Source organism: Cherax quadricarinatus, chromosome 34, assembly GCF_038502225.1.
Source record: "Cherax quadricarinatus isolate ZL_2023a chromosome 34, ASM3850222v1, whole genome shotgun sequence".
Classification (NCBI taxonomy): domain Eukaryota; kingdom Metazoa; phylum Arthropoda; class Malacostraca; order Decapoda; family Parastacidae; genus Cherax; species Cherax quadricarinatus.
Genome location: NC_091325.1, coordinates 1,450,359 through 1,477,921, shown reverse-complemented (window position 1 = coordinate 1,477,921; position 27,563 = coordinate 1,450,359). Strand labels below are relative to the sequence as shown.

General features: G+C 41.9%; 2 protein-coding genes across 29 annotated transcripts in view; one reads left to right on the top strand and one right to left on the bottom strand.

Annotated features, from left to right (window-relative positions):
* The window catches only part of LOC128693696 (ribosome-binding protein 1), a 110,816-nt gene extending 93,302 nt beyond the window's left edge, over positions 1–17,514 (bottom strand). For 24 of the 25 annotated variants that reach the window (XM_053783493.2, XM_070091092.1, XM_070091099.1 and 21 more), the window contains exons 1-5: positions 17,356–17,514; positions 9,587–9,781; positions 8,754–8,897; positions 4,522–4,734; positions 3,350–3,482 (exon numbers count right to left, since the gene is read on the bottom strand). In XM_053783493.2, coding sequence (XP_053639468.2) covers positions 3,350–3,482; positions 4,522–4,734; positions 8,754–8,897; positions 9,587–9,760 — 664 coding nt within the window. In that variant the 5' untranslated portion in view covers positions 9,761–9,781; positions 17,356–17,514. Of the gene's footprint in view, positions 1–3,349; positions 3,483–4,521; positions 4,735–8,753; positions 8,898–9,586; positions 9,782–17,251; positions 17,275–17,355 lie in introns of those variants that run through there. The other variant, XM_070091091.1, reaches the window with a different exon arrangement.
* Positions 17,515–17,981: 467 nt separating this feature from the next.
* Positions 17,982–27,563, top strand: part of Enoph (enolase-phosphatase E1) — a 45,258-nt gene continuing 35,676 nt past the window's right edge. Inside the window, exons 1-2 of one of the 4 annotated variants that reach the window (XM_070091090.1) lie at positions 17,982–18,248; positions 26,624–26,725. In XM_070091090.1, the coding sequence (XP_069947191.1) occupies positions 18,063–18,248; positions 26,624–26,725 (288 nt within the window). In that variant the 5' untranslated portion in view covers positions 17,982–18,062. The remainder of the gene's footprint in view (positions 18,249–26,623; positions 26,726–27,563) is intronic. The other 3 variants (XM_053783513.2, XM_053783515.2, XM_053783514.2) reach the window with 3 other exon arrangements.

The following is a 27,563-nucleotide window of genomic DNA, read 5'->3' as shown; positions in this document are numbered from 1 at the left end:
CAAACCTAGCAAAGGGTGAAAAATCCCTAAGGAATAATGGAGAAAATAATTGTGCCAAGAGATACAGAAACTTGCAAGGAACTGGATGTGGAGAAAAGCAAAGGGACTGAAGAACAGCTCACCTTGGACACTGAGGGAGGGAAGGGGCTGATGGCCTGAGCAAGCCAATGAGGAGGATCTACAACAAGTCACTGGAGACAGGAGAGATACCAGACAGCTGGAAAACAGCAAATTTTTACTGTACCAATAATCAAAGGAGGGGATAAGTAGGAAAACCTAAATTACAAACCAGTACCCCAGGCATGTATAGTGTAAAAAGAAGAGCATTAAACCACTTGGAAAATGCATTCATCAAACCAATAGCGTATGTTCAGAAAACAAAGTCATACCTCCCAAAACAATTAAGATTTCTAACAGACTAATAGAAATACATGAGAAAAATTCAGACTGTCAAGGCTTCAAATGTTGTGCAACAAGTGACTAATCTGCAATATGAAGTACAAGATTGAATAATGGAGTAACCCCTGGGATACACAAGTGCCTGGTAACAAACAACAGTGTATCACAAATAGAAGGAAGAAGAAATCTTAGGAGATAAGTGGATTTGCTCACGGTTCAGTCCTCTGAACAACACGATTAGTCGAGTCAACAACCTACCTGAAGAGAACGAATCCTACCTGTTGATTTTTGCAGTTGAAGCAAATTTTATATGGAAAATAGCAACAGACCATTAAAAAGGCTGTACTCAACTGGAAATAATCTGCAATAGTTCAGTAAATTTCTTTCTATTTTAAGTAAGCTATATGGGAGAAGTGTGGAGTGTGAGCATGGTAATATTTTGTGAACGAATTCAGGGAAACCGATTAGCCAGACTTGAGTCTTGGAGGTGGGAAGTACAATGCCTACACCTTAAAGGAGGGGTTTGGGATATATGCTGTTTGGAGTGACATCTCAACTGTCATATCTGCATGCCTCTGCAAAGACTGATTGTGTGAATGATGGTGAAAGTGTTTCTTTCCTTCCAAAATGGTAATACAGCAATTAAATATGCAGGTTTCTGCACATATGACAGTTGAACTAAAAGTTTTTATACAGCTTCAGGGTTGTCCAATCTATACAATCTCAAAATTTGCACTGCTAGTGGCCCTAATACACCTAATCAATACCTCACTTAATCCCATGTATTGGTCAACATATCTGGCATGACTCTTCCAGTCATCATTTGTTCTTGAATGGTATTTTAATGTCAACTACTTGTATCTGTAAAAACAATACTTCACAAAGACCTAACAAAAAGAACAGTCTTCATGCAGGCAATATATCTGGGGTGTGTGGAAGCTATATGATGGGGGCCATCACACTCAATCCATCTGCCAGGAACACGATGTCATGATAATTACACCATCATACACAAATAACTGCATTTATATTATCGTCTGATGAATTAGAAACATTTGCAACATCTAAGTCTCTGTACACATTTTGCCAAACCATGGCTTTATCAATACAAGGACATTAAGTGAAGACTGTAATAGTATATACAAAAGGTGAGGTAATCAGTCCCTCAGCCTAGGAATAGGCGATGAGCACCAAGGTCTTGAAGAATCACATCTTTTACCATTTTGTAATCATTTTTTTTTAAACTTTTAAATGACTTTGTGGACACCATTTGTGAAGCCTTTATTACAATAATCTATTTCTACAAGTACAAGGTATACAGGCCTAGATGACATCAATGACATATTACTATATAGAGAGTCCCTTGTTACTTTTGGGCAAACTAAGTCAATTTTGTCCCTAGATGCAACCCACACCAGTCAACTAACATCCAGGTACCTATTTTACTGATAGCTGAACATGGACAGCAGGTGTCTTAAGGAAATGCATCCTAAAGCTTACAACTGTACTGGGGATCAACCCCCAGACCACAGTGCGAGAGCTGAGTGCACTAGCAATCGAGCTACAGGACACCTTATAGTGTGCAGCACCAACGAGGAATCCACATCACACACAGGATAACTAGAGAAGGGGCAGAGATTTGCCATCAGACTAATTCCTGCAATTGACTTAAATATATTCAGTGCTGAAAAAAATGAAACAGAAGATATTTTACATTCACAAAATGTATACACACACACAGACAAGAGAGGAGGACCAAGACAACAGGTCTGACACAGGACAAACAAGAATAAGGTCTCTACTAGAAACTCGACAATAACAAGGCAGCATGTCTAGAAAACATACATCCAAATGAGCGGGATATAACGAAGCACTTTTTTCAATATACGAGTGGTAAAGAACAGGGAGGTGGTGAGCAATGATTGTAGAGGCAGACTCAAGAGGGATTTAAAAACAAATAGGGCTGAATCATATAAAACAATAAAAAATTTGGAGGCAGGATCAAGAGCTGGAGTTTATCCCCTGTAAACTCATGTACAGTAGGTATCACAACTGGAGAGGAAAAAAAATTACAACTACATCATGATACGAGTGGAAAGCACAAATAAGCCAACATAGCAGATAGTGATGTATCCCACCAAACAGTATGTGGCAGAGAGAGCAAAAAGGCAGTTCAAACTCAACCAAGAATACTAAATCTTTGATGCATTTAACTGTTCAAACTGCCTGCATATTCCATTATTTGCTAAAGCACTATACAACAGTATTTGTTTCATAACTTATAATTTTTTACCTTCTCATATAATTGTGGCTTTATTTCCAATTACGTACATTATTCCAATATTTTCATCATCAGTCTTTCCTTTTCTCATTACCATTAGTTTCAAATCTGCATCATTTCTCTTTCTATACAAAATGAGTTTAATCAAACACAAAGTCTCATCTCACTTTTTTTTTTTTCAATGAACCTGCTATATCCCACCAAGGTAGGATGACATAATTTTAAATTTAGTAAATTATACAGAAGGGGTTACTAGCCCTTTGCTTCCTCATCTCGTTTATATTCTCACTATATAGTAGTACACTCCTGTACATTACTGGAACCAAACTTTAAATCACTGCAACATTAACAATCTGACAAGTAAATCCTGTACTTTAATTCATTGTTACATCTTTCCTTACAAAATCCTTTTAATGGAAGAAACTTAAAATTCCCTCTTGGCAAAATTCCATTACCACATCCGCTGCTTGTACTCTTGGGAACACTAACATTTTCTCGTGTCTTGTAAGTCCACATTTTAAAAATCTATCTTATTTAATCAACCCAACATGCCCTTTATACTCATACTCTACTTTTCTATATATTGATACATCTTAATAAGGTCTTGTTTACCCCTTTCCTACTCTCACAACACATACAATCCCCTCATGTAAATCAAGCATAACTTACTCGTAACATCATTCTTCTGCTTCTCTTTTTTCTTCTTCTTTTCCTGGGGTGATGTAGGTTTCTTGACAGGAGCCACTGGAGCATCAACAGCCTCTGTAACATCCACTTGTACAGCAATCACAGGTGCCTCAACCTTTAAAATTCATTATATAATATTAACTAGTATCCCATAACATTCCAACCTCTCAAATTTAGCAAACTGCAAACATGAATGCATGAAAGTAAGAAACAGATTACACCTGTCTGAAGATGTACATTAAAAAGGTTAGTCAATATTTCACTATTAATATTTTACACTAAGAACCTTTGAAAAAAGTTTATTGGGGACTGGGGACATTTTCCTTTAATCAGTCAACCTGTTTGATTACCAATTAATTAATGGGATATTGTTTGTCCTCTTGGGCTAAGACCGATAAGAAATAATGGTTAAAAACATAGCCCATTTCTTTCTTATTGTCAGTAAGCTGTTCATACTTGTAAGTGTACCTAAATTCTCTCTAGTTCTATATACATACTTGCAGTCTTTTTCAGCCTTTATCTCTTTTTTAACCTCCCTTTTAATATCAGCAAAACTGGAATCTGCAGCTGCTGCTACATGGTATCCACTCAAAAATATGTCAGTCACACAGAATATGTCTAAAGAAGAGCTACAAAATGAACAACAGCTGAAAAAAAAAAAAGTTATGAAAAAGCTGATGGCTGATGGGAGGAAAAACAAGAGATGATAGCTTATAAGGTTATAAAAGATATGAAAAAATAAAGTTTTAATAGTCCAGCACCTTCAAAAGGAATAACAAGAGGCGATATATGTAAATTAAGAAAATACAGAGCTGAAAGGATGCTGGGAAATTTTATTTACAAATGGTGGAAGAATGGAATTAAAAATCTGTTAAACTTTTTATAAATTATGTGATGAACCAATTAATGATGGGGCATTAGAGATGTGCTTCTGTTCCTATAGCAACAAATAGATAATAACATGATTTACCATCAGAACACCTATCACACATTCGTACTGCATGCTTGCATCCAGTTTTAACCTGATAATGGTCCAGTATGAATTGAAACCATCTAAATTTTCTCAAAATTTTGAGTTAATACTAAACAACAGACCTATTCACTTTCCACAAAAAAATAAACACCGAATATTATTCCAAAACCTAATAACTTACCGCTTCCTTTACTTCCTTAATGTTCTTCTCTTCCTTCACTTCTTTCACCTCCAACTTTACAGGGAGTGATGGTGTAGGTTCGGGAGCAGCCTCAGCCTTCACAGATTCTGTCTTCATTGTTATAATTTCCTGAACCTCTTCCACTATCTTCTGGGGTGCCTCTTCCACATCTCTCTCTTTTTCTTTTTTCTTTTTCTTTTCTTTCTTCTTCTCCTGCAAATTAACCAATATTTTATATAACCTGCTATAACAGTATATGGCATCACAATTACTGTATAATTTACTTCCCATAAAGATAACACTGACAGCTTCACAAACATATAAGTCAGTTTGTTGTAGAAATTAGCCTCATTTTTTCAGTCACTTCTTAACAAAGGAAATATCACCATCAAAGTGAAAAAAGTAAATGATGACTATATATAAAAATAATTATTTGGGTTGCTTCAGAGACCATTTTTTTTTAACATTGCTTTAATCTTGCAAATGGTATACTGATATTCATAAAGAAGAGATTTAGGCACCAGTTAAAAATATATACAGTGGTACCTCGGAATATGTCCTTCCTCTGTTCCAAGACCTTGGACTTGTACCAAACAGGACGTATACCAAACAAATTTTCCCAGAAGAAATATATGTAAAACAATTAAGGTGTTTCCATGAAAAAAAAAATCCTATTGTTATTGGCATATTATACATTGATGGGGTTATGCAAAATAAGAAAGCCTAGGGAAAGTATGGATTTGTCAGTTAAAAACAGAGTAGGGGAGTTAGTAGATGGGGAGAGGGAGGTATTAGGTAGATGGCAAGAATATTTTGAGGAACTTTTAAATGTTGAGGAAGAAAGGGAGGTGGTAATTTCATGCACTGGCCAGGGAGGTATACCATCTTTTAGGAGTGAAGAAGAGCACAATGTAAGTGTGGTGGAGGTACGCTAGGCATTACATAGAATGAAAGGGGGTAAAGCAGCTGGAACTGATGGGATCATGACAGAAATGTTAAAAGCAGGGGGGGATATAGTGTTGGAGTGGTTGGTACTTTTGTTTAATAAATGTATGAAAGAGGGGAAGGTACCTAGGGATTGGCGGAGAGCATGTATAGTCCCTTTATATAAAGGGAAAGGGGACAAAAGAGATTGTAAAAATTATAGAGGAATAAGTTTACTGAGTATACCAGGAAAAGTTATAGGTAGTAGGTTGGTAGACAGCAACCGCCCAGGGAGGTACTACCGTCCTGCCAAGTGAGTGTAAAACGAAAGCCTGTAATTGTTTTACATGATGGTAGGATTGCTGGTGTCCTTTTTTCTGTCTCATGAACATGCAAGATTTCAGGTACGTCTTGCTACTTCTACTTACACTTAGGTCACACTACACATACATGTACAAGCACATATATACACACCCCTCTGGGTTTTCTTCTATTTTCTTTCTAGTTCTTATTCTTGTTTATTTCCTCTTATCTCCATGGGGAAGTGGAACAGAATTCTTCCTCCGTAAGCCATGCGTGTTGTAAGAGGCGACTAAAATGCCGGGAGCAAGGGGCTAGTAACCTCTTCTCCTGTATATATTACTAAATGTAAAAGGAGAAACTTTCGTTTTTCCTTTTGGGCCACCCCGCCTCGGTGGGATACGGCCGGCGTGTTGAAAGAAAGAAGACCAGGAAAAGTATACGGTAGAGTTATAATTGAAAGAATTAGAGGTAAGACAGAATGTAGAATTGCGGATGAGCAAGGAGGCTTCAGAGTGGGTAGGGGATGTGTAGATCAAGTGTTTACATTGAAGCATATATGTGAACAGTATTTAGATAAAGGTAGGGAAGTTTTTATTACATTTATGGATTTAGAAAAGGCATATGATAGAGTGGATAGAGGAGCAATGTGGCAGATGTTGCAAGTATATGGAATAGGTGGTAAGTTACTAAATGCTGTAAAGAGCTTTTATGAGGATAGTGAGGCTCAGGTTAGGGTGTGTAGAAGAGAGGGAGAATACTTCCCAGTAAAAGTAGGTCTTAGACAGGGATGTATAATGTCACCATGGTTGTTTAATATATTTATAGATGGGGTTGTAAAAGAAGTAAATGCTAGGGTGTTCGGGAGAGGGGTGGGATTAAATTATGGGGAATCAAATTCAAAATGGGAATTGACACAGTTACTTTTTGCTGATGATACTGTGCTTATGGGAGATTCTAAAGAAAAATTGCAAAGGTTAGTGGATGAGTTTGAGAATGTGTGTAAAGGTAGAAAGTTGAAAGTGAACATAGAAAAGAGTAAGGTGATGAGGGTATCAAATGATTTAGATAAAGAAAAATTGGATATCAAATTGGGGAGGAGGAGTATGGAAGAAGTGAATGTTTTCAGATACTTGGGAGTTGACGTGTCGGCAGATGGATTTTTGAAGGATGAGGTTAATCATAGAATTGATGAGGGAAAAAAGGTGAGTGGTGCGTTGAGGTATATGTGGAGTCAAAAAATGTTATCTATGGAGGCAAAGAAGGGAATGTATGAAAGTATAGTAGTACCAACACTCTTATATGGATGTGAAGCTTGGGTGGTAAATGCAGCAGCGAGGAGACGGTTGGAGGCAGTGGAGATGTCCTGTCTAAGGGCAATGTGTGGTGTAAATATTATGCAGAAAATTCGGAGTGTGGAAATTAGGAGAAGGTGTGGAGTTAATAAAAGCATTAGTCAGAGGGCAGAAAAGGGGTTGAGGTGGTTTGGTCATTTAGAGAGAATGGATCAAAGTAGAATGACATGGAAAGCATATAAATCTATAGGGGAAGGAAAGAGGGATAGGGGTCGTCCTCGAAAGGGTTGGAAAGAGGGGGTAAAGAAGGTTTTGTGGGCAAGGGGCTTGGACTTCCAGCAAGCGTGCATGAGCGTGTTAGATAGGAGTGAATGGAGACGAATGATACTTGGGACCTGACGATCTGTTGGAGTGTGAGCAGGGTAATATTTAGTGAAGGGATTCAGGGAAACCGGTTATTTTCATATAGTCGGACTTGAGTCCTGGAAATGGGAAGTACAATGCCTGCACTTTAAAGGAGGGGTTTGGGATATTGGCAGTTTGGAGGGATATGTTGTGTATCTTTATACGTATATGCTTCTAAACTATTGTATTCTGAGCACCTCTGCAAAAGCAGTGATAATGTGTGAGTGTGGTGAAAGTGTTGAATGATGATGAAAGTATTTTCTTTTTGGGGATTTTCTTTCTTTTTTGGGTCACCCTGCCTCGGTGGGAGACGACCGACTTGTTGAAAAAAAAAAAAATGTAAAATAATTTAAACACTGCTTAATACTAAAATATGTAATTTAAACACTGCTTAATATTAAAACACATATATAAATACAAAAGAATTAGAAGAAATAATTGCAAATTTAACCTCACTTTACTTTGCTGAAAAGTTAAGTGTCTACTAGGATAGTGCTGAGAAGGGAGGAGGAAATGTTATTGTTTGGAAGGGGAGTCCCCCTTCTCTTTTCTGTCTCTTTCCTTATTTGGACCTGGCTGAAGCTCACCAGGTTTGACTTTTACTAAAAAATCTATCCTTTTCAACAAAATTTAAATGAAAAAACAACACAAAATCATGTGAAAATTCACAGAGTTACAGTGCGGGTTGTTCACTGAATGGTAGCAATGGGCGTACTGACGCTAATGGGCAGTCATGGCTTTGTCCCGAGAGAGGGGTAAACAAGGGTAGCGAGCGGTGTCGTGACTCATTTTGACCCATATAAATTCTAGCACACGAGTCGTATTCCAAACAAAGGTCATATACCAAGCAAAAATTTTCACATCCAAACAGGACATATACCAAGTTGGACTTGTCCCAAAGCAGACGTACACCGAGGTACCAATGTACATAAAAACAATAAATTTTGAAGGAAATCATGTATATACAGTGGAACCTCAAATATCAAACTTTCTTCATTCCAGACAGCTGTTTGAGTGCCGTTACCGAACGAATTTATTCCCATCAGGAATAATGTAAATTAGATTAGTTCATTTCAGACTCAAAAAATACACTTATAAAAGCACTTACGAAAATACACTTACATAACTGGTTGAGTTGGGAGCAGTTCAGTATTTGAGGTTCCACTGTATATATATACACACATTTGTTTTTTTATTTAAGCATCTTGCATGAAGCCAAAATGGAAACTAAATGGCCATAAACAAATTTCACATTTCTTTACTGATATTTATACGGAAGTTGAAAGAGGCAGTGGCAATGAACCCTACCTGGATGGGTTGGGGTGAGGGCTCAGGTTCTGCTGGTTGTGGTGGAGTGGGCTCTGGCAGAGGTTCAGATTCAACCTCCACTTCCTGTACTGCTGTACCACCTACCTCATCTAAATCTTCCTTCTTTCCCTTTACTTTCTTTACCTGTAAGAAGGGCATACAAGTTAAAAGCTATATTAAAGGTAACAAAAATTAACCTGCAGCAATGTATCAATAAATTAAATACAGCTTCTCCTCACTTAACGATGGAGTTCCATTCCTGAGACTACATCGTTAAATGAATTCATCACTAAGTGAGGAGCATACTATAATGGTAGAGAGCTTGTGTCAACCATCTCTGATATTGTTTTAATGTCACCTTTGCACTATTTATAAAATTTCTGGTATATTTTTAAATGCTTATACAGCAGTGTACTGTATATTGAAATAAACAGAACAGAGGAAATCAGCTCTAATGTACATTATTTAGGTAAGAATACTGGTCAGAGAGCCCGACGTAAGTCCAAGGCGTCGGTAAAAGAGTACGTCGCTAAGTGAGGAGAGGCTGTACTTTACTTCTGAAATTATAGTAATGTACATAACATTGTAACAGTCTTTACATAAATACTTTGAGGTCTCATCATTATATCCTAAATTATTTTCTGAAAAATTTGGCACTTGAAACTAACCCAGGAACTTTGTTACCTTTCATCTATCCAATCACCCTTTCCACCTCAACATTTCTATCAGCCCACATTCTTAAAATATTACTTTTAACCAAAAGTCAACAATGCAACAGTGTTTTATTCCCAACTACAGTATTCTTGATTATCAGCATAAGCAGCCACACTCACCTTCTGTTTCTTGTGCTGCTTATCAGTCTTTGTTTGTGAACTTTCTTGATCACGTTTTTGCCGCTGCTCTGCTATAGCCTCTTCGAAAGGGGTTTCCTTTGTACCTAAGGTGGCCAGTATGTATACCAGCACTGTCAATACCAGCACCACACCGCCAAGAACCAAGAAGTCCATGATGTCCTCTTACAAACACCACTGTCAAAATTAGTGTGCTAGATGTAATCCATGTAACATATTACAGTATGTACTGTAATCCTAAAGGTAAAATATATAGAGTATCTGTCATGCAATAAAAAAGAAAAGTTTCCATATAAATCCTATACACAGTTATATGTAGAAATGGACACAGATCTTATACTGCTCAACTTTCTCAAATTAAAACTTATATCTTATATCTTAATCTACACATGGAAAAATATTTGACAAGGCTATTTATTATTATACTAACAAGAATTTAAATACTAGTTGTAAAACCTGGGCAATGAGCAAGTAGTAGATTACAATAGGAGGGACAATGTATGTGAGCCCCTATAGTAGCCATGAAGACCTGTTAAACCCTGAAGGAAAAAAGCATACCGCAGCCCAGATCAATTGATCAAAGACCACCCATTATGCTAGATGAGCACCTGCTTGGAATGCAAGATGAGCACCTGCTTGGAATGCAAGATGAGCACCTGCTTGGAATGCAAATTTGCAGACCCTGGACTGACCTCAACAGATACCTTTAGTCTCAAGATAAACCATGGAAAACTATCATTCTGATCTTGTGATATCACTAATGAAGGAGCTGAACAGGCACCTAAAGTCAGTTCCCAATCAACCAGGCTGTGGTTTGTATGTCTGTTTGCGTGCAGACAGCAGTTGATGCGGCCCTGATCCATGATGAAGCCTGGTCATGGACCAGGTCACACGGGGGCACACTGACCCCCGGAACACCCTCCAGGTAATCTGCTGGAGCACAATACTATATACAGTAGTGGGGCAATAGAACAATTATTTAATGTCCATAACTAAAAGGTCTTCACCTATTACAATGAAGCTTCATTTGCATTAGAATTCACATGTTATGATCACTTGTGGAGTGGTCGTAGAGGTTAATCAGTGAACTGACCAGACCATTTATGGGCCCCTTTCAACATGCAAAGAAAATTACATTTCATACAGTGATGTATAGTATAACAGTTATTATGAAACCTGGTTGTTTAATAAAAGACAAGAAGTTTGGACACTATTTAGGCAGCATTTTGCTTAAGAGATTAAGAATTTTTTTGGCAAGTCAAAGACTTGAAAGGGTTTGGTCTGTAAGCAAAGCACTTCAAAAAAATTGTTGGTATTTTATATAGTACCATTTACATCCAGCATGATGCTAAGCAGTTCTTTTAACCCCTTCAGGGTCCAAGGCCCAAATCTGAAGTGGTGCCCCAGTGTCCAAGAATTTTCAAAAAAAAAATTTGTTATTTTTTCTTATGAAATGGTAGAGAATCTTTTTGTGAATGTAATAAAACAAAAAGTACGAAATTTGATGGAAAATTGACGAAATTATGCTCTCGCGAATTTTGATGTGTCAGCGATATTTACGAATCGGCGATTTTGCCGACTTTGACTCCCATTTTAGGCCAATTACATTATTCCAGTCAACCAAATTCTTAGCTATTTCACTAGTATTACTTCTATTCTATCGATTGAGCACAAGAAATCGCCAAGTCAACTGCTTCAACTACAAATTAAAGTGACCGGAAATTGTTAATTTGGCCAATTTAACACAAAGTTCAAAATATTCCAATTTCAAAATAGGGTCCAGAATAAACAATGTAGTTATTCCTGGAACTAAACTAACATTTCCTCTGTTCATTATTTACGTTTTGAGGCTTTACAAATAAATTCCATTTTGATTTTTTATTCACATAATGAATTTTTATTCACACCAAAAAATAGAAGATCTACTGTTATGCAATACTGTAATAATTGTATAAATATCATCACCATATTTGTGAATGCATATTAGACCCACCAGCTGGCGTGTATTAGACGTGTGAGGTCGTTTGTTTATTCTTGAATATCGGCAAAAATTTAACATTTCTGCTACTTTGAGCTCAGTTTCAAGCCATTTCCAGTGCTAAAACCAATCAAAATTATCTCTATTTCTGTAATATGTCTTCCATTCTATCAAATGAGACCGAGAAATCGCAAATGCAACTATAAAAAAACCTACGAAAAAACACTGCAAAGTCGCTGTTTTAATCGAAAAATCATGATTTCAGTTTTTTTTCTCTCATTATACACAGTGTGCTGCAGGATCTGTTTTATGTGGTGCACACATACCACATAGATGTATTCTCTCATAACTAGGCCCAAATGTACCACTCTCAGTTTATCAGAGTAAGCTGAGCTCATGACGTAGATCTACAGTTTGGACCCTGAACGTAAAGCCGTAGATCTACGGGACGGACCCTGAAAGGGTTAAAGTTACTGCAAGAAACAGTGCCAATCTCAAATTTTGCAAACATAAGTGTCACAAGTGATTTTGAACCTCCTATGTGTTTTTCATAAAACCTTAAGACTTTACCATGGTGTATTGAAGGGAAGCCACATGTACAGACACCTTCCATGGCACCAATGATAGAATATCAGGATAAAACAAAATAAAGGAAAACGTAGTCAGACTCGGTAGATCTATGAAACATTGGAATGGCAGGAAGACCTATTTAAATTATTGAAAAAATTAACAATTCAGTTAAAAATTTACTATACTGTACCAGCGGTATTCAAATTCAATGACTTTCCTATCAAAATTAATCATATAATAACGGTTAAACTCGGCAAACAACTATTTTGCTGCCACTTTGCGTACTGACAGCCAAGGGACTTTGCTTATGCCTATTCACCTATACTTTATGGGTATTTCACCCCATGAACTCCTTTCTTTAAGAGTGGCCAAGACAACAGCCCAACAAGCCTTATCTATTTAAAGCCACAAGGCTCATAAGTAGTGATGGGATGAACCCAAATTTTTGCAGATACCTATATACTAAATTTTAGGCTAATACCGATACCACCAAAAAACTAGGCAATACTCACCAATATCAATGACATCACAATTTGATGATACCCATAAATGCATTACTCTTCTGCCACTATATGACCTTTAACCCTTAAACGGTCCAAACAAATCGGCGTTCAAATTCGTAGTGCTACAAAAGTAGATTACTTTTTTTTACATATTTTCAAATATAACAAAAAAAAATGTAGATAAAAGTTTTTTTTACACGTTTTCAAATGTAAAACAAAAAACAAAGATCTACATTTTTTTACATACTTTCAGATGTTGAAAAAACGTATATATACGTTTGGACCATTCAAGGGTTAAGATTCCCTGCACTCTCACCTGTCTTCAAACCACCTATTATTGTTCCTACTCTGCTCATACACAATGTAATATTGTACAGTACAATAAGATCTAATAAGTTATTTGCTAATTACAACAGAAGAGCATATATATAGTAAATATAAAACATTACAATAAACCTTTACATAATTTAAATCATTGTGAAATTTTGCACTAATTTTTAATGAGAAGTTAACCCTTTCAGGGTCCAAGGCCCAAATCTGGAGTCACGCACCAGTGTCCAAGAATTTTCAAAAAAAAAATTTGTTATTTTTTCTTATGAAATCGTAGAGAATCTTTTTGTGAAGGTAATTACGAAATTTGGTGGAAAATTGACGAAATTATGCTCTCGCGAATTTTGATGTGTCAGCGATATTTACGAATCGGCGATTTTGCCGACTTTGACTCCCATTTTAGGGTTAAGATTCCCTGCACTCTCACCTGTCTTCAAACCACCTATTATTGTTCCTACTCTGCTCATACACAATGTAATATTGTACAGTACAATAAGATCTAATAAGTTATTTGCTAATTACAACAGAAGAGCATATATATAGTAAATATACGAAAAAAACTGCATTACAATAAACCTTTACATAATTTAAATCATTGTGTACCAAAGTTTATTGAGCTGAGCTCATGGCTAACGGTTTTTAAAGCCGTAGATGAGAAGGGTTAAATACAGTATAGTGGTCCCCCCACATCCACAGGGGATGAATTCCAAGGACTACCGTGGATACCCAAAATTATGGATAGTAGTGACCCTATATACAAGTCACTTTTCATTTACATACATTTATAAATTACACACAATAAGTCGAGAATTAGAGCTTTTTTACTTATGGGAGGCACTTCACGGCTTCTTGATGAACTGACACCATCACTATTGTGTCATTATTAAGCAAAGTTAAGGCTATTTTCAGGCCATGGTAAACCGTGGATAATTGAAGCTGCAGAAACGGAATATGTGGATATGGGGGTTCTACTGTATTAGTTTTTAAGCATAACCTACCAATACGTACCTACAAATTGACTAGGAATAATAATAAAAAAGTTCTGTAAACAGTGTGATCACTGCAGAGTCAAACTTTAAATCTCACATTTAACTATCGTATTACTAAAATTATTTTTTATATGCAAATGTTCTCAGCCAAGGTCAAACCCTGTTGTCCCTACAAATGGACATACCTGCTGAATCTACAGTTACTGCAATAAAGTCCACCTCAAATGCCTTAAAAAAATCTTCAGAACCAAATTGCTTCACTTAATAAGTCCTACTGTATAAAGATATGCAACTTCAATATACTATAATAATATATAATACATTTCTGCAATAACATGATACAACTTATACAGACAATAGCTGACATCAGTGACATACTACAGGTATGTCAGTGATGTCAGCATCCCCAGCCCCCTTGGATGTGCCATCCCTGGACGTGGGGGACGGCACCCCCGGCCCAATGGAGTTGCCATCCCTGGCCCAGTAGGGGGTGGCATCCCTGGCTCCTCGGGGGTGCCAGCCCTGGCCCAGTAGGGGGCAGCATCCCCGGCTCCTCGGGGGTGCCAGCCCTGGCCCAGTAGGGGGCGGCATCCCCGGCTCCTCGGGGGTGCTAGCCCTGGCCCAGTAGGGGGCGGCATCCCCGGCTCCTCGGGGATGCCAGCCCTGGTTATGTAGAGCATTTCAGGCAACTTAGGTTAATTTTGTCCCCATGATGTGCCACACCACTCAACTAACACCCAGGTACCTACATATGGATAGGTGAACAGGGACACGAAGTGTCTTCAGGAAACACGCCCTAATGTTTCCACCCGTACCGGGGATCGAACCAGACACAAGAATTTACAGTACTATGGTAGTCAAAACCAAGCAGAGTACAGTATAAATGCAAGGAAAAAAACACTAAATTTATCTATGTTGATTATTATTACAAAGCACTAAACCCGTAGGATTATACAATGCCTGTGGAGGGATGTGGAATTCATTACCAGAAGATATTAAAGTAACCCAGTCTGAAAATCAATTTAAGACTCTTCTCAAAAGCCACTTAATCACCCTAGACTAAATGCTAAATACTCAGTATACATTTACTCACCTATGTACTCCCACATCATAACTGAAACAATCACATTGAACCTTTTATCCATTGTTAACAGGAATATAATTGAATCATTGTTTTTCACAAAAGCATTTTAGAATATAAATACGTATATCTTTGTATTATACAAATTTTGATTCATTTATAATTAATATTCTACTGTACAACTATGATATACTATTTCTTAGTATTAAGTAGAATGTAAGCCAATAATGTTAAGTTGGCCCATAATGCCAAGGCATAATAGAGGCTCTTTGCATTGCAACCCACTATTGTATATACACAATCTCAATGTACTGTTTGCAAAGACATTATATAAATAAATAAATACAGGGAACTGGAGCACATATCCAATTCCCTAGATCAAGAGTCCCTCACCAGTATCAAGGAACCTTCCTTGAGGGGTTATAAGAGATAAGATAAGATTTCGTTTGGATTTTTAACCCCGGAGGGTTAGCCACCCAGGATAACCCAAGAAAGTCAGTGCGTCATCGAGGACTAACTTATTTCCATTGGGGTCCTCAAATCTTGTCCCCCAGGATGCGACCCACACCAGTCGACTAACACCCAGGTACCTAATTGCTGCTAGGTGAACAGGACAATAGGTGTAAGGAAATGTGTCGAAATGTTTCCACCCGCCGGGAATCGAACCCGGGCCCTCTGTGTGTGAAGCGGGAGCTTTAGCCACCAGGCCACCGAGCCACCTCATCTATGTGGAGATAACTTATCAGAAGCCACAACACACAAACATCTACTGTGTGTTCTCGAACAATATGCACAATGTATCTATCATATGTATAACACGATATGTTCAATGAACCTAGTGTATTGCAAATAGTTTAAATATATGTAGTCTGTTATAGTTAAATCAAAGGGATGATGGTCAAATTGTGATATGAACTGAAACTCTGATCTTGTCAAAACACGTCACTTTTTTCAATTACATTAATCATAATTAATAATATATACAAGTTCAATATAGTAAATGGCAATAACTATTATAGTCTATTGTTACTTGTGATCAACCAGCAATCAACCTTGAGCATTAAAAGCCATTGGGGGCCACACAGGGCCTGGGAGAATGATAGGCATTTGGGTTCTATCACACGAAAGGGGACACACGATCCAATTCCTTGGATCAAGACCCTTCATAAGTATCAAGGATACACCACCCAGAGTGGTGCCCCCTTGGCCTTGTGGGTGCCAGCCCTGGCCTTGTGAAGTACCTAGCCCTGGTTCTGTGGGTGTACCAGCCCTGGCCCCTGTGGAAGTACCAGCCCTGGCCCCTGTGGAAGTACCAGCCCTGGCCCCTGTGGAAGTACCAGCCCTGGCCCCTGTGGAAGTACCAGCCCTGGCCCCTGTGGAAGTACCAGCCCTGGCCCCTGTGGAAGTACCAGCCCTGGCCCCTGTGGAAGTACCAGCCCTGGCCCCTGTGGAAGTACCAGCCCTGGCCCCTGTGGAAGTACCAGCCCTGGCCCCTGTGGGAGTACAAGTCCCTGGACTTGTGAAGGTGCCATCTTTGGCCCTGTGGGGGTGCCATCCCAAGTCGTGAGGGTCCCATCCATGGCTCCTGGGGGCAGCAGCCCTGGCCCTGTGGGGGTGCCATCACTGGCTCCATGAGGGTGCCAATGCTGGTGATGAGAGGTACCAGCCCTGGCCCTGTGGGGATGCCAGCACTGGTGATGAGGAGTGCCATCCCTGGCTCCATGGGGATGCCATCCCTGGCCCTATGAGGGTGCCACCTCTGGCCCTATGGGGATGCCAGCACTGATGAGGGGTGCCACCTCTGGCCCTATGGGGATGCCAGCACTGGTGAAGGGTGCCATCCCAGGCCCTGTGGGGGCAGCACCCCCCGCCCCCTTGGAGGTGCCATCCCTGGACGTGGGGGGCGGCATCCCCGGCTCTTCGGGGGCGCCAGCCCTGGCCCAGTAGGGGGCGGCATCCCCGGCTCCTCGGGGGCGCCAGCCCCCTTCTGACAACACACCAAACGTCAACAAAACGAGATATTGCGTTTCCACATGTGTCCCGCCGCACACACACGCACGCCCGTACGTCCACACACGGCGGTTCAGATCCAAGGACAGAGAGCAGTGATGCAGTGCTCCCGGGTGTTGTAACGAGCAAAACACAACACAAGGATGGTTAAATGACTTTCTGACAGGCCGGTGTTGTTTGCGGTACCTGGCATTTCCCATCCCCTCTCACAGCTTGGTGATGTTCCTTGGTGATCCAGGCCAGACACCTGCCATCTCTCCAGCCACATGTGATCTCACCCCTTTACTTACCTCTCCGACAGATGCAGGCGGTAATTAAGTAGGAAAGGTGAATATTAAGGGGCACCCCAAGAGAGAGAGAGAGAGAGAGAGTGGGCCGCTCCCTCCCCTGCCTCACTCTGCACTGGCCAACCACACTTGCAACACTCACTCTGATTGGTTGTTTACCTCACCTCATGTAGAAACTAAACATGGACCACAAACACACACACACTCTTATTTAACTCATCCATCACTTGACTTTTCAAATGAGTGAAGAAATTAAAAGTACACTTAAAACGTTGATCTGTGCTCTGTGTTGTGGGGTAAAACTCCGCGTTTTTAATAGTTGTAAAAATGTTTTATTTCCGTTCTCATGACGTGTATGTGATGCTGGGTGTTCCGGTTGGTATGTTCCTCCCTGCCACGTAGCCGCCATGGTAACTCCAAACAAACACCTAACGCGCCTCACTCAACACCATTTATTCCTTTACATGTCTTTAAATGTCTATGTCAACTCACATTTACATTGTTTGATGCTGAATGATGAAATAAATACGCATGCGTGAGCTTGTACTACTTTTTCGGTTGGTAGTAATGGTCGCCATGGACTCAAAAAGTTAATATACTTAATCCAAAACATTCTCAACTGACGAGGATAAATTATGCCATTATACAGTTTAACAAGTAATTAGAATTTCACATAATATATATCTACGGATATTATGCACTTTTAGCAAATGCCGGCATGTCAATTCTCTGAGGATAATCAGAGCGAGGACTCCACCAACTTCATTTTTAATATCATTTTTCACTCATATTTCAAGATGAAACGACGTCAAGAAGACTTTGCGAATCTGGTGAACGAAGTTGACATCATTATGTTGGACATAGAAGGCACAACGACCTCTATTAGCTTCGTAAAGGTGAGTTTAGTCTGGCAGTAGCCGGCTAGACAACAGGTGATGCTACAATCTTTTAATATTTATCATATTGATGTTTTATGTGTATCTGGGCCCGTGTCTTCCAATATACTGTTATGTCGAGATCACAAGTAGCTTTATGTGTTGACATGTGTAACTCTTGGCTATCTTTATTGATGAAATGTTTCGCCTATACAGTAGACTTCTTCAGTCAATATAGTAACCAGTGGTAATGCAATAAAGATGATGTAATTAGTCCCTCAACCTTGGAGGTGGTCAGTCCCTCAACCTTGGAGGTGGTCAGTCCCTCAACCTTGGAGGTGGTCAGTCCCTCAAACTTGGATGTGGTCAGTCCCTCAAACCTGGAGGTGGTCAGTCCCTCAACCTTGGAGGTGGTCAGTCCTTCAACCTTGCAGGTGGTCAGTCCCTCAACCTTGGAGGTGGTCAGTCCCTCAACCTTGGAGGTGGTCAGTCCCTCAACCTTGGAGGTGGTCAGTCCCTCAACCTTGGAGGTGGTCAGTCCCTCAACCTTGGAGGTGGTCAGCCCTTCAACCTTGGAGGTGGTCAGTCCGTCAACCTTGGAGGTGGTCAGTCCCTCAACCTTGAAGGTGGTCAGTCCCTCAACCTTGGAGGTGATCAGTCCAACAACCTTGGAGGTGGTCAGTCCCTCATCCTTGGAGGTGGTCAGTCCCTCAACCTTGGAGGTGGTCAGTCCCTCAACCTTGGAGGTGGACAACCTCTCAACCTTGGAGGTGGTCAGCCCCTCAACCTTGGAGGTGGTCAGTCCCTCAGCCTTGGAGGTGGTCAGTCCCTCAACCTTGGAGGTGGTCAGTCCCTCATCCTTGGAGGTGGTCAGTCCCTCAACCTTGGAGGTGGTCAGTCCCTCAACCTTGGAGATGATCAGTCCCTCAACCTTGGAGGTGGTCAGTCCCTCAACCTTGGAGGTGGTCAGTCCCTCATACTTGGAGGTGGTCAGTCCCTCACCCTTGGAGGTGGTCAGTCCCTCAACCTTGGAGGTGGTCAGTCCCTCAACCTTGGAGGTGGTCAGTCCCTCAACCTTGGAGGTGGTCAGTCCCTCAACCGTGGAGGTGGTCAGTCCCTCAACCTTGGAGGAGGTCAGTCCCTCAACCTTGGAGGTGGTCAGTCCCTCAACCTTGGAGGTGGTCAGTCCCTCAACCGTGGAGGTGGTCAGTCCCTCAACCTTGGAGGTGGTCAGTCCCTCAACCGTGGAGGTGGTCAGTCCCTCAACCTTGGAGGTGGTCAGTCCCTCAACCTTGAAGGTGGTCAGTCCCTCAACCTTGGAGGTGATCAGTCCCTCAACCTTGGAGGTGGTCAGTCCCTCATCCTTGGAGGTGGTCAGTCCCTCAACCTTGGAGGTGGTCAGTCCCTCAACCTTGGAGGTGGTCAGTCCTTCAACCTTGGAGGTGGTCAGTCCTTCAAACTTGGAGGTGGTCATTCCTTCAACCTTGGAGGTGGTCAGTCCCTCAACCTTGGAGGTGGTCAGTCCCTCAACCTTGGAGGTGGTCAGTCCCTCAACCTTGGAGGTGGTCAGCCCTTCAACCTTGGAGGTCATCAGTCCCTTCACCTTGGAGGTGGTCAGTCCTTCAACCTTGGAGGTGGTCAGTCCTTCAACCTTGGAGGTGGTCAGCCCTTCAATCTTGGAGGTGGTCAGTCCCTCAACCATGGAGGTGGTCAGTCCTTCAACCTTGGAGGTGGTCAGTCCCTCAACCTTGGAGATGATCAGTCCCTCAACCTTGGAGGTGGTCAGTCCCTCATCCTTGGAGGTGGTCAGTCCCTCATACTTGGAGGTGGTCAGTCCCTCAACCTTGGAAGTGGTCAGTCCCTCAACCTTGGAGGTGGTCAGTCCCTCAACCCAGTCCCTCAACCTTGGAGGTGGTCAGTCCCTCAACCGTGGAGGTGGTCAGTCCCTCAACCTTGGAGGAGGTCAGTCCCTCAACCTTGGAGGTGGTCAGTCCCTCAACCTTGGAGGTGGTCAGTCCCTCAACCGTGGAGGTGGTCAGTCCCTCAACCTTGGAGGTGGTCAGTCCCTCAACCGTGGAGGTGGTCAGTCCCTCAACCTTGGAGGTGGTCAGTCCCTCAACCTTGAAGGTGGTCAGTCCCTCAACCTTGGAGGTGATCAGTCCCTCAACCTTGGAGGTGGTCAGTCCCTCATCCTTGGAGGTGGTCAGTCCCTCAACCTTGGAGGTGGTCAGTCCCTCAACCTTGGAGGTGGTCAGTCCTTCAACCTTGGAGGTGGTCAGTCCTTCAAACTTGGAGGTGGTCATTCCTTCATCCTTGGAGGTGGTCAGTCCCTCAACCTTGGAGGTGGTCAGTCCCTCAACCTTGGAGGTGGTCAGTCCCTCAACCTTGGAGGTGGTCAGCCCTTCAACCTTGGAGGTCATCAGTCCCTTCACCTTGGAGGTGGTCAGTCCTTCAACCTTGGAGGTGGTCAGTCCTTCAACCTTGGAGGTGGTCAGCCCTTCAATCTTGGAGGTGGTCAGTCCCTCAACCATGGAGGTGGTCAGTCCTTCAACCTTAGAGGTGGTCAGTCCCTCAACCTTGGAGGTGGTCAGTCCTTCAACCTTGGAGGTGGTCAGTCCCTCAATCTTGGAGGTGGTCAGTCCCTCAACCTTGGAGGTGGTCAGTCCTTCAACCTTGGAGGTGGTCAGTCCTTCAACCTTGGAGGTGGTCAGTCCCTCAACCTTGGAGGTGGTCAGTCCTTCAACCTTGGAGGTGGTCAGTCCCTCAACCTTGGAGGTGGTCAGTCCCTCAACCTTGGAGGTGGTCAGTCCTTCAACCTTGGAGGTGGTCAGTCCTTCAACCTTGGAGGTGGTCAGTCCTTCAACCTTGGAGGTGGTCAGTCCTTCAACCTTGGAGGTGGTCAGTCCTTCAAACTTGGAGGTGGTCATTCCTTCAACCTTCGAGGTGGTCAGTCCCTCAAACTTGGAGGTGGTCAGTCCTTCAACCTTTGAGGTGGTCAGTCCCTCAACCTTGGAGGTGGTCAGTCCTTCAACCTTGCAGGTGGTCAGTCCCTCAACCTTGGAGGTGGTCAGTCCCTCAACCTTGGAGGTGGTCAGTCCCTCAACCTTGGAGGTGGTCAGTCCCTCAACCTTGGAGGTGGTCAGCCCTTCAACCTTGGAGGTGGTCAGTCCGTCAACCTTGGAGGTGGTCAGTCCCTCAACCTTGAAGGTGGTCAGTCCCTCAACCTTGGAGGTGATCAGTCCCTCAACCTTGGAGGTGGTCAGTCCCTCATCCTTGGAGGTGGTCAGTCCCTCAACCTTGGAGGTGGTCAGTCCCTCAACCTTGGAGGTGGTCAGCCTCTCAACCTTGGAGGTGGTCAGCCCCTCAACCTTGGAGGTGGTCAGTCCCTCATCCTTGGAGGTGGTCAGTCCCTCATCCTTGGAGGTGGTCAGTCCCTCAACCTTGGAGGTGGTCAGTCCCTCAACCTTGGAGATGGTCAGTCCCTCAACCTTGGAGGTGGTCAGTCCCTCAACCTTGGAGGTGGTCAGTCCCTCATCCTTGGAGGTGGTCAGTCCCTCACCCTTGGAGGTGGTCAGTCCTTCAACCTTGGAGGTGGTCAGTCCCTCATCCTTGGAGGTGGTCAGTCCCTCACCATTGGAGGTGGTCAGTCCTTCAACCTTGGAGGTGGTCAGTCCCTCAACCTTGGAGGTGGTCAGTCCCTCAACCTTGGAGGTGGTCAGTTCCTCAACCTTGGAGGTGGTCAGTCCTTCAACCTTGGAGGAGGTCAGTCTCTCAACCTTGGAGGTTGTCAGTCCCTCAACCTTGGAGGTGGTCAGCCCTTCAACCTTGGAGGTGGTTAGTCCCTCAACCTTGGAGGTGGTCAGTCCCTCAACCTTGGAGGTGGTCAGTCCCTCAATCTTGGAGGTGGTCAGTCCCTCAACCTTGGAGGTCAGTCCCTCAACTTTGGAGGAGGTCAGTCCCTCAGCCTGGCTGAGGGACTGACCTCTAAATTGTCTTTATTTTATATTATTTTCAGCAATACCTTCATCTGTGTCCAAGGATGAAAATGAATATTTTTGGCCATAAAACAGAGAGAGTAATATTAATAAACTTATATGTTTGTTTAAAGTGATGAGTTGTGGGGCTTCACACAGCACATCCACTAAGTTTATTTAGGCACAGGTACACTATAAGTACATCATCATATATAGTGTAAATTACCTAAGATTATCCAAAAAGAAGTCAAAGTGACTTATTTCTACTGGGATCCGTGTAACATCTTATTTAAACTTGAGAGATTTTTCTCAGTCCAGTACATAGCATGATTATTATTTCAGCAGAGGTGGTTGGCAGCAGATGTGTGAGGATAACTGGGAGGTGACAGTTAGTATATACATTGATGACCTATTAGTCAGCTAACTTGAGTACATCCACAGTGTGCTGCTACTCCAAATAAGTTTATTTAGGTACAGGTATACGTAAGTACAGTCACACAAAATTGAAGTGACTACAATTATTATACAGAGTAACACGTGTAAATTACCTAGCATAACCCCCTTGAAAAGTCAGACGAAGTGACATTTCCATAGGAACCTTATAATATCTTATTATTTAAAGCCTAGCTGTAAGACAATAGAAATTATTTATGAATATATCCTTATAAATTAAAACAACTAAGCAACTCATCTGCTTGAAAATCATTTACAATAAAAAAAAACAGGTACAACAGGCATAAAGTGAACTGGGTTATTTACATTGAGACTAGGTCCTGGTCTGAGTTTATCGTTAATTTATTCCTTAATATGTCCAACATTAGGTGGTGTTATTTTTGTAGAAATGATACGAAACGTTGCCTGACCTAATGAAACCCAAGACAACTCAACCTAATGTAACCTGACGTAACTAAGCTATATTCTGCCAGCAGTAGATATGGGAGTGGCGCGCCTTGATTCACATTCGATGTCTGTTTACACTCGATGTGCTTCTGTTTACATTCAATGTGTTTTTGTTTACATTCGATGTGCTCTTCTTTACATTCGATGTGTTTTTGTTTACATTCGATGTGTTTTTGTTTATATTGTGTTTTTTACATTCGATGCGTCTGTTCAGGTTGCTGTGACTGACCTGGTGCGCTGCACGTTGTTGATGTGCCTCTTACGTCAAATGTATTATTTTTGCTAATATCTCTCAAACTAAAAAACTGCACAAAAATAACAATTGCTGCCAGCGTATACATAGCATAATTATATGTTGCATTATAATAAAATGCGCGAGATCTGACCAGGACCCAAACTCCACATTGACCTACAGGATATATCCCTGTCATTCTCCACAGGATGGTTTTCCTGCCATATTCTATCACTGGATGATTTTCCTGTCATTCTCTATCATAGGTGTTATACTTGGTCACTGGATGGTTTTCCTGTCATTCCATAAAGGATGGTTTCCTCTTATATTCCACAGACGATGTGTTTCCTGTCACAATCACAAGACAGTTTTCTTGTCATACTACATGTGACAGCTTTTTCCGTCATACTCCACAGAGCATATTTTTTGTCATATTCTGTCATATTCTTCAGGATGGCAAAGAGGATACAATCAAGCATACCTTTCATGGTTTAGCAGCTGTGTGGGTTATGGTCCCATTGAACAAGCAAAAACACTCGCGTAATTTACACAAACATCACGAACTCTTTCGACAACTAGCCATGGTGTAATGAGTTACAAAATGTTTTAAAAATTGGAACAGTGGCCAGATCGATCTTCATTATTGACAAGAAGGGATCCAAAAAGCACTAGTTACCAGTAAGCAAACGAGAGACCTTCATTGTGAAAAGCTCTATAGTTAAATCCTTGTACTACTGCTACCTCTATTTCTACCATTTCTCTACTTCTACTCCTTGCTATCTCTTCAATGGGGGGCCTTGATACTGTTGAAGGACTCAAACTATGTCTTTTAATCATTCCTGATTACCTCCCCAATCCAGAGTGGTTGGGAGTTAGACCTACCTACATGAGCCAATAGGTCTACTGCAGTGTGCCTTCATTTTTATTTTCTCATGTTCAATTTAGGTAGAAAATATGTTGCAAAAAATTTCAGGCGGGAAGCATGTTGGACGCTCCTGGTCTTAGGTAATTTGTCAGTGGTCAGACCTGACTGCCTCCCTTTCCCCCCAAATAATAATAATAATAATAATAATAATAATAATTATAAGAAGAGAAGAATAGGGTAAGTAGGTTGAAGGTGGTATTTATGCGAGCAGTCTTTGACATGAATGTTTGAAGGTGGAGACTACAATCAGTAGCTGGACAACTCGCTCATCCGCTGTGTGTTATCTTAACATTGTATGAGAGTGCGTCATCGACAAGTCTGTAAACAGCTACATTACATTGTTACTAATTAAGACTACTGAGGTTATGGAATCACGTAACTCAAGTCAGCTGATTTACACTAGTTGTCAATATTAGCAACTCTGCACGAATATGTATTGATAAGCAATGCAATAAAATCATGATTTATATCATTACCTGATGAACAGTACATCTGCATGCTTCACAAAAAGCACTTTGGCTGCAAGTACCTGTGGCTACTAGACACAATTATTATAATCAAAAAGAAGCGCTAAGCCACAAGGGCTATACAGTACTAGACACAAAAATAGCAAAAACAGACCTTTTATTAAACACGTTTTATCTACAAAAAACATACGTATGTGAATAAGTTACACTATGCGGTTTATGGCATTTATATAGAAGTTTTGGCCGCCAGGGATTTCATTGATGTATAGGGACTACCACTGATACACAAGAGACGTCCAGTATGGTTACCACGTTAAGAGGCACCTAAGTTCCCCCGTCTCCTAATAACATGTTAATTTTTCCACTATAATTTACCTCGTCCATAATAACTATCACATTTGCTTTGTCTGTTTCCTAAGGTCAAGTCTAGGATCTTTCCTAGATCCTGAGCTTTGCTCAGACCTCTCCAACACAAATGTCCTCAAAGATTTGTTAAGTTATACCATGAATTAAGGAAATATCCTAGACTTCACCTTACAAAACAGACAAAGCAAATGTGATAGTAATTATGGACAAGGTAGATTATAGTGGAAAAATGAACATGTTATTAGATGGGGGAACTTACGTGCCCCTTAAGTCAGTAACGAGTGACAACACATGAAGGCTCTCAATAGCTGGCCCATCCTGAAGTACGGAAGCAGGGAACTGAAGTTGAGACAGACGGAGACTTACAGAAAGTACCTGGGAGACAGCAAAGGACTTGGAATCCACAGAGGCGTAGAATTAGGGAGGGTATGATTGAAGTGTACAAATGGAAGACAGGAATAAATAAAGGGGTTATAAATAACGTGCTGAAAATATATATCTAAGAGAGGCCTCGCAACAACGAGTTTGGCCACTGCCCGCACGAAAACAAGGAAAAAATGTACCATACCGTATTGGGAAAATGGCATGAAGGAAAGAACTGGATGGAAGACATTGACTACAACTACCTCTACTAAATTATTATAGTTTTTATCTTAAATTACCCTGTTACTCCACTACCACTCACAGTGGTAGTGGAGTAATAGTGGTACATCTACCGCTACTACCATTATTGACGTAGTTGCCTCGTTAACTGATCCTCTTGATGTAGTTACTGAATAGACATCAGGAATTTTTTGACTTCAGAATGCCTCATCTACTGAATGTATATGACGGTCCGCGTGGGTTTAGTGTGGGATTAGTGAGTTCCTGAACAAAGAAGCGAGTGTCTTCTCTCGCTATACTACATTACCGCATACCTTACTGGCCAGTATTACTTATTATCACATTCTCTTACATGTTAAACAGTTTGGGCTGACCCAGCATCCTTGACTGACAGATGTATACTGAGCAGGTGCTACTGAAGGCTCTGGCAGCTCCCACAAGGGACCTGCTTTTTGGAACGACTGTTGACTTCACTCTTACAACATTGACAGGTAGTTAGCATTAACCGCTAGTTCATTCCATTCCTCTCTCTCTCTCATATATATATATATATATATATATATATATATATATATATATATATATATATATATATATATATATACACACACATAAAGAGAGAGCTATCTTACCGGATACGCCCCGTAGTATCGCACCGGAAGTACTATGTCAAGTGTTCAGTAACGCAGCAAACAGCTGTTAGTCATGGTGTTACAGTCATTGTGTGTGTGTGTGTGTGTGTGTGTGTGTGTGTGTGTGTGTGTGTGTGTGTGTGTGTGTGAATGTGAGAGAGAGAGTTCTCAGTCCTGTACAACTGAAAACATTGCTGCTTCTTTATTATTATTATTATTATTATTACAATAATCATCATCATCATCATCAGAGTATGATCATATAGTGGTGTGAAGCTGGTGATTGCTTGTCAACAGGAGGAGCTGTTCCCATACGTCCGTCAGGAGATCAGTAACTACCTGAAGGAGACCTGGGATACTCAGCTCACCAAGGACGACGTGGCCGCTCTCACTCGACAGGTAGGGCAACTCTGCTTGCCTGCCTGGCTGTCTGCTTGTCTGCTTGCCTGCATGGCTATCTGCTTGCCTGCATGACTATCTGCTTGCCTGCCTGGCTATCTCCTTCCCTGCCTGGCTGTTTGCTTGCCTGCCTGGCTATCTGCTTGCCTGCTTGGCTATCTGCTTGCCTGCCTGGCTGTTTGCTTGCCTGCCTGGCTGTTTGCTTGCCTGCCTGGCTATCTGTTTGTCTGCCTGGCTATCTGCTTGCCTGCCTGGCTGTTTGCTTGCCTGCCTGGCTATCTGCTTGCCTGCCTGGCTGTCTGCTTGCCTGCCTGGCTGTTTGCTTGCCTGCCTGGCTGTTTGCTTGCCTGCCTGGCTATCTGCTTGTCTGCCTGGCTATCTGCTTGCCTGCCTGGCTATCTCCTTGCCTGCCTGGGTGTCTCCTTGCCTGCCTGGCTATCTCCTTGCCTGCCTGGCTATCTCCTTTCCTGCCTGGCTGTCTCCTTGCCTGCCTGGCTATCTCCTTGCCTGCCTGGCTGTCTCCTTGCCTGCCTGGCTATCTCCTTGCCTGCCTGGCTATCTCCTTGCCTGCATGGCTATCTGCTTGCCTGCCTGCCTATCTGCTTGCCTGCCTGGCTGTCTGCTTGCCTGCCTGCCTGCTTGTCTGCCTATCTGTTTGCCTGCCTGTCTACTTGCCTGCCTGCCTGCCTGCCTGCCTGCCTGCCTGCCTGCCTGCCTGCCTATATACATGCCAGTCTGCCTGTATACATGCCCTCCTAAACGCACACCCCGGCCATGACATTCTCTGGCGCATGAATACTACATTAACCCTCCTTCCCCCTATTTCCCAGCTTCTTCC